The sequence below is a fragment of the Corythoichthys intestinalis genome, chromosome 13, assembly GCF_030265065.1.
Source record: "Corythoichthys intestinalis isolate RoL2023-P3 chromosome 13, ASM3026506v1, whole genome shotgun sequence".
NCBI classification, from domain to species: domain Eukaryota; kingdom Metazoa; phylum Chordata; class Actinopteri; order Syngnathiformes; family Syngnathidae; genus Corythoichthys; species Corythoichthys intestinalis.
In genome coordinates, this window is record NC_080407.1 from 17,296,124 (window position 1) to 17,303,888 (window position 7,765).

At 38.1% G+C, this 7,765-nt stretch overlaps 1 protein-coding gene across 1 annotated transcript in view; it reads right to left on the bottom strand.

The window, feature by feature from the left end:
* The window catches only part of LOC130928603 (lysine-specific demethylase RSBN1L-like), a 47,020-nt gene extending 44,505 nt beyond the window's left edge, over nt 1-2,515 (bottom strand). Inside the window, exon 1 of the mRNA XM_057855305.1 lies at nt 1,704-2,515. Within this exon, the coding sequence (XP_057711288.1) occupies nt 1,704-2,256 (553 nt within the window). The 5' untranslated portion in view covers nt 2,257-2,515. The remainder of the gene's footprint in view (nt 1-1,703) is intronic.
* Between the last annotated feature and the right edge of the window lie 5,250 nt (nt 2,516-7,765).

Here is a 7,765-nt window from a genome sequence, read left to right on the forward strand (position 1 = left end):
GAATTAAGACTGTTTTACATCCATATCTAAATTCGGGGATTTATGCATTTATTCACAAGAATTTTCAATGGAAAAGCTGTGCTTACATTCGGCGGCCACTAGCTACATTCACTAACAGACTAGCATTGTACTTTGACAAATTTATGTAAAATAAATGCTAACTGCACGTTGTTTTTTTAAAACCAAGAATCGAGACTGTTGTACGTCCATATCTATAAAGAATTTGCAGATCTAAGCATTTATTTACAAGAATTTTCACCGGAAAAGTTCTGTTTACATAAGGCGACCGCTAGCTACATTTATTAACAGACTAGCATTGTACTTCGTCATATTGACGTAAAATAAATGTTCACTGGACAGTTTTTTTTTTTTGTTTAACCAAAAATCGAGACTGTTGTACAGCCACATCTTTAAAGAATTCGGGGATTTAAGCATTTATTCACAAGAATTTTCACCAGAAAAGCTCTGTTCACATCAGGCGGCCGCTAGCCTCATTCGCTAACAGAGTAGCAGTGTACTTAGACATATTTACGTAAAATAAACCCAAAATACACGTTTTTTTTTTTTTTTTTTTAAACCAAGAATCGAGACCGTTTTACGTCCATATCTATAAAGAATGTGGATTTAAGCATTTATTCACAAGAATTTTCAACAAAAAAAGCTCTTTGTGATTCCACTCGGTCAGCTTTGACGGCCTTGCCAACAATGCGGGCCCCCATTTATCGGCCCCGTACCCCGTCAATACTTTATGAAGTCGATGGGCCACCTTAGACTATGATGAAAACGAAAAGGGCAGCCAAAAACAATACTGATATGAAGTGACAATTATTTTTGAATTACATAATTTTTTTTTTTCATATTGTCATGCCTTGCAGTAGTACTATTGTACTTTGATGACAACGTTAGAAACTTTAGTTTCATAAAGGGAGCAATGAGTCACTCCATAAGTGAATTTTTAACAAGAAGGTTGACATATTATTGCTGTTAAGACTGTTTACAAAAATGTTCCACCAAAGCCAATCGAATCTTATTTTTGAATTCAGACACAAGTTTTTCTTTTTCATAGATCTATTGTAGTCTGCCTTTCCTGACCCATTTATCAATAATCGTATGTGAGAAAATGACTCATTTGAACTTCCTACACGGTTGTTGCACATTTTCTGACGAAATTTAAAAAGGTAAACAATAAAACACGTAAATGTAACCAAACTACGCGCATGCATAGAGTGGAGGGGGGCGTGGTGCGCCACCAAAACAACGCTTGGTCCATAATGGCGGGCGACTGTGTTTTGACAGCGGCGTGTACTTTTAATACCCACCCTCCATCGTCACTAAACTCGACGTGAAATAACAATTTGGATTTGATATCAACTGAATCGTGTTAGATTATCTCTGATTTGGGGGTACAATGTGTAATAACAGCGTTGTAGATCACGCAAGGGTTCAGCAGCGGGTGAGCGAGAGCTGGCAGCCATTTCCCCCGTGGAAACGTCGACTAAGCCGGCGGGCTTTGTGGCGTATACACCCCTCTTGTATCCTGTGCCTAGTCACTTTCCGGGACCCTTTTAAAACGGGGCGAAAACGGGACTGTCCAGACGAATTAGAAGGCAGACTAGTGCACATAAGGGGGAGGGCACATGTTCGAGAACAAGACGATCACTTCGAAAAAATAGTAAACACTCAACTTCGTCTAAATGGCCTACCTTTTTGCAGCGATGTGAGGTCCCCATTTTGTCTTTTCGTGACAGAAGTGTGGTTAAGTCTGCTCGTGTCGCTGTTGCTGGACGAGACGAATAGTTTCTTTTTCACGTCTCCCTTCTCCCGCTGTTTATCCTTGCTCGGTTTCTTGTTTTTAGGCGCCTTGTGGAGGAAGAAATCGCTCTGTTTCAGGATTTTGTGAGTAGCGGCGGGTGCTTGGTTTCCGCCGATTGTGTGGACCAAAGCGGCGCTCGCGCTAGCCGGGCTGAGGCTCCACAAACCGGCCGCGAGACTCGGCTGCTTCGCTGGCTGCTGGAGTTTCTCTCTCCCGCTACAGTTGCCTCCAAGCAGCCCTCCATCCCGGACGACTTTCTTTGGTTTGACGCTCCTGTCCTCGACTCGGTGCTTCTTGGGCGGCGGTGCGTTCAAGTCCCGGGAAGACTGCGGGCGGATCTCCGGGGCTCTCTTCGTCTCCGACGGCTTGGAGATCGGGCTCTTGATGAGGGCTGACGCCGCGGCTCCGCTGCCGAGGCGGACGGAGCTCAGCGAGTCAGCCATCTTGAGGCTTCTCGTTATTTACTCGCTCCGCTCAACTGGCGCGAGACGTGCGGCCGAGCAGGGGCGGGGCCTGACTCGCTTTGATTGACACATGCTAGAAGGGGCGGGGTCCAGTGGATCATAGGTGTCAACCTTGCGACCCGCGGGGCTAAATTTGGATTGGAATAAACATGGCCCGCAAAAGTAAATCATGTAAATAGAATTTAAAATGTTGAGATATGGCAAATATTTTGTGTTACAAATATATTTTTTAATCTTGTTCATTGTAATTAATTATATTAAGTTTTTATTTCTAATCGAAAATAGTGTAAATTTTTCATGTTTTTTTTAAAACGAGTTTATTTTTCTTTAAACATTTTTTCAATGTAGTTTTTTATCTTGAAATGTAATCTAATAAAAACTAGAACATTTACAACAAATTCAAATTAAATTATTTAGGATTATAAATTTAAATCAAACTTTTTTTGTTGTGATCAGGTTTTGGATGTCCGCATGATTTTAGAGCAAATGTCACTACTTTGTGTTACATGCAGGGGTGAAAGTGGCTAGAATTTCTTGCCGGAACTCCCCAGCGTGAAAGTCGACACGGAGTCAGAAATGTTATTTATTTATTTATTTCATTTTTTTTGGGGGGGGGGGGGGGGGGGGGGGATCAAACCTCTTAAACTACTGAAATGCAAAGAAAACCTTTGGAACAGTTATTTTTAGGGTTGTTTCGATCATGTTTTTTTGCTCCCGATCCGATCCCGATCGTTTTAGTTTGAGTATCTGCCGATCCCGATATTTCCCAATCCGATTGCTTTTTTTGCTCCCGATTCAATTCCAATCATATCCGATAATTTTTCCCGATCATATACATTTTGGCAATGCGTTAAGAAAAAAATGAATAATACTCGGACGAATATATACATTCAACGTACAGTACATAAGTACTGTATTTGTTTATTATGACAATAAATCCTCAAGATGGCATTTACATTATTAACATTCTTTCTGTGAGAGGGATCCATGGACAGAAAGACTTGTAATTCTTAAAGGATAAATGTGACTTTGTATATTGTGACTAAATATTGCCATCTGGTGTATTTGTTGAGCTTTCAGTAAATGATACCGTAGCCATTTAACTGTTCTGCCCAAATGCATGATGGGAAGTGCAACCATGACTGTGCGTAGTGACACCAATTGATATATCTTCTCTGCGTTGAGAAATAACATATGGTGTTAAGAAAAAGATCAACGACTACCTTTCTTCCCCACATTGCTTCTCCCTATATTTTTAATTGCTGAGAGGGGGATTTTAAGGCTTAAGCCAATTAAATAAAGGCTCCAAAGACTGCCTAAATTCACTCATTTTACACTGCCTTTTAGCTCTATATACTGTATGGGTATAACGGCGCCATTATAGATTGAACGCAACAATGCGTGAGTGGGTCGTGCAGCGCATGCGTTTATTGCGTTACTTAAACGTGATAAATATAAAAAATATTCTCACCGTTAACGCGATAAATTTGATAACTCTATCTTAAGCTTAAACTAAAGACTCTGGAAGAGTGTAACACATTATGTCTGTAACGTTAAATACAATTAGAAAACAATTAAAAAATATATATATATTAAAAAAAGGCATGTCCGATATTTTTTTGCTGATTCCGATACTTTGAAAATGATGTGATCGGACCCGATCGATCGGGATGCCAATCGATCGGGACATCTCTAATATTAAGTTTTTATTTCTAATTGAAAATAGTGTACATTTTTCAAGTTTTTTTTTTTTTTTAAACAAGTTTATTTTTCTTTAAACATTTTTTCAATTTAGTTTTTTATCTTGAAATGTAATCTAATAAAAACGAGAACATTTACAACAAATTCAAACTAAATTATTTAGGATTAGAAATTAAAATAAAACTCATTTTTTGTGATCAGGTTTTGGATGTTCGCATGATTTTAGAGCAAATGTCACGGAACTCCCCGACGTGAAGGTCGACACGGAGCCAGAAATGTTATTTATTTATTTGTTTCATATTTTAGGGGGGGCGGGGGGGGGGTCAAACCTCTTAAACTACAGAAATGCAAAGAAAACTTTTAGTACAGTTATTTCTATAACCCCAACCTACATCTCCTCTAATTTTTATTTTCCCCTCATTTCCTCACATACTAAATGCCAAATCTCAATTTTAACTACTTAAGAACATAGGATATATATTAAAATTGAAGTTAATGTAAACGTTTTTTTTTTTTTTTTTTATAATAAAGATATATGTAACATATGTTCAGAAAAATAAGTACAAATGACTTATATTATGCAGAGTGAAATGGAATATATTTTGAAGATCGCGCAAACACTTTTTTTTTTTTTTTTTAAATCATAAGGAAATGAATAAGTAACCTTACATAAATGAACAAATATATCCATAGTGCACATTGACAGCTAAGATGTTCTGAACCTCCCCATCAGAGCAAATAAAACTAAATATGATAAATAAGCCTCCTCAACTCTTTCGTTGCCCTTAAAGATTTGATCCATTTTATGTTGCTTTGCCCTTTTTTTGTCGCACAAGCTTTTTTTTTTTTTTTTTCTGTTCCAGAAAACATGCACATTTTAACTAATCAGCGCTAACCACCTCTGCTGATCACATGTCAGTATATCAGCCAATTGAACGGATAAAGTCCAGGCAGTTTGCTTTGCTGCGTGCATTCGCACAATGACGTGACTCATCATCGTCACACTCAGATAACCGCAGCAGCTGGGGAAACCTCCATGCCGTCCATGGAATAAAATCAATAATATATATCGGTGGAAAGGGATAACGCTACACAAGCTTTTTATTATGCTTGTTGTTAACACTTTTGTATGTAAGTCTGATGCTGGTAGATTGTTTTCTTCTTGGAGCTGAAATGCATGTGTGTAAGCTTAACATTTAAAAAAAAAAAAAAAAATTTTTTTTTTTTTTTTTACATAGCGTTTTGACAGTTGCTGTCATATTTTCGGAATCAAAGCACCTTGTACTGGAACTCCGTTCTGGCCCTGAATCTTATACCGGAACTGCGTTCCTGACCGTTCTGGCCCACTTTCATCCCTGGTTACATGTTACCAGAGGTGGGTAGTAACGCGTAACCATAGGCGGAGTTTGACTTTTGGGGCAGGGGGGCACAACATGTTGATGACCCCGAAACGCAGTGTCAGCAATAAAATTAACTTACAAGAATATTTGTAATAATAAGTTGACAATGAGCATTTTTTGTTTCCCATCATTCTTGAGGGGAATTCTAAATCAGGCTGCTTAGGCAATATTTTTTGCCAAGATTGTCAGCCATTGAATATGATACGCCCACCGGTGTTGTGCCAATGTAGTTACCCCAGTCAAAAATTGTATGCCCTGGGCGGAGCCATATGGAGGTTGATTTGTCTCTTTATTATTCAATCAAAAAAAAGTTGCTTCAATTGTAAAAAGTTGCTCCAATCAAAATATATATTTTCAAGAAAAAAAAAAGTCGCTTCAATCAAAAAAAAAAAAGCGAGTACAAAAATAAATTTGAAAGTCAAAAAATGCATGTGAAAGCTATTTTTCTTTCAATTTTTTGGGGGGATTGAACCAAATTTTTTGATTGAAGTAATGTTGATTTGTGTTTGGGCCACATTTTGGCTAGGACGTTTTTGTCTTTATTATTCAATCAAAAAATAAGTTGCTTCAAAAAAATATATATTTTCAAAAAGAAAAATCCCTTCAATCAAAAATTCCAATCGTAGAAAACTTTTTTGAATATAAAAAAATATTTGAAATTGAAAAATTTGCATTTGAACACTTAATTTTTCATTGAAAAAGTTTTGATTGAAGGAATCCTTTTTGTGTTTGGGCAATATTATGAGTAGGACATTTGTGTCTAACTCATTCAATCCCAAAAAAGTTGCTTCAGTCAAAAAAAAAAAAAAAAATTCAAAGAAAAAAAATCATTTGAGAAATAAAATTGCCCTCCCCTAATTTAAAAAAAAAATTATATGCAAAGTAAATGACCGTCTATGATGCTAGTCACATAATCTGTTCGAAAAATCATTTTAACCCATTCTAAAAATATATTTGTTCATTTCATTCATTCATTTTTGCTGCAGTTTTATTGCTTTACAACTTATATATATATATATATATATATAGGAAAGTCAATATCATGCAATGACACTTTCCGGCCACCAGCGGGGGCCAGGCGCCCCCCCCCCCCCTTAAAATCCGCTTATGCGCGTTACATGTACTCTGTTACATTTACTCGAGTAACTTTTTGAGGAAAAATGCACTTCTAAGCAGGGGCGTCACTCGGTTTTAAGAACATAGGGGGCTTAGCCCCCAAGAGTTGCATAGGATGTAAGTCAGTGATCTCCAAACTATTCCACATAGGGCCGCAGTGGGTGCAGGATTTCACTCCAACAAAACAAGACCACACCTTTTCACCAATCTGGTGTTTTTGTAAGTGTAATCAGTTGATTGCAGTCAGGTGCTGCTTGTTTTAGTACAAACCACATTGGTTAAAAGGTCTGTGCTTAATCGGTATGAACAAAAACCAGGACCCACAGCGGCCCTCAAGGACCGGTTTGAAGACCCCTGACGTAAGTGAACATAGTGTACAAGCACAAAACTTCACAAAGAGCTAACAAAGACTAAATACAGTTGTGGTCAAAAGTTTACATACACTTGTGAAGAACATAATGTCATGGCTCTCTTGAGTTTCCAACTCTGATTTTTCTCTGACAGAGTGATTGGAACAGATACTTCTTTGTCACAAAAAACATTCATGAAGTTTGGTTCTTTTATGACTTTATTATGGGTGAACAGAAAAAAGTGGTCAAATCTACTGGGTCAAAAATATACATACAGCAGCGCTAATATTTGGTAACATGTCTCTTGGCCATTTTCACTTCAATTAGGCGCTTTTGGTTGCCATCCACAAGCTTCTGGTTAAATCTTTGACCACTCCTCTTGACAGAATTGGTGCAGTTCAGTAAAATTTGATGGCTTTCTGACATGGACTTGTTTCTTCAGCATTGTCCACAAGTTCTCAATGGGGTTTAAGTCAGGACTTTGGGAAGGCCATTCAAAAACCTTAATTCTAGCCTGATTTAGCCATTCCATTACCACTTTTGATGTGTGTTTGGGGTCATTGTCCTGTTGGAACACCCAACTGCGCCCAAGACCCAATCTTCGGGCTGATGACGTTAGGTTATCTTGAAGAATTTGAAGGTAATCCTCCTTCTTCATTATCCCATTTACTCTCTGTAAAGCACCAGTTCCATTGGTAGCAAAACAGCCCCACAGCATAATACTACCACCACCGTGCTTGACGGTAGGCATGGTGTACTTGGGGTTAAAGGACCTTTTCTCCTCCAAACATATTGCTGGGCATTGTGGCCAAACAGCTCGATTTTTGTTTCGTCTGACCACAGAACTTTCCTCCAGAAGGTCCTATCTTTGTCCATGTGATCAGCAGCAAACTTCAGTCGAGCCTTAAGGTGCCGCTTTTG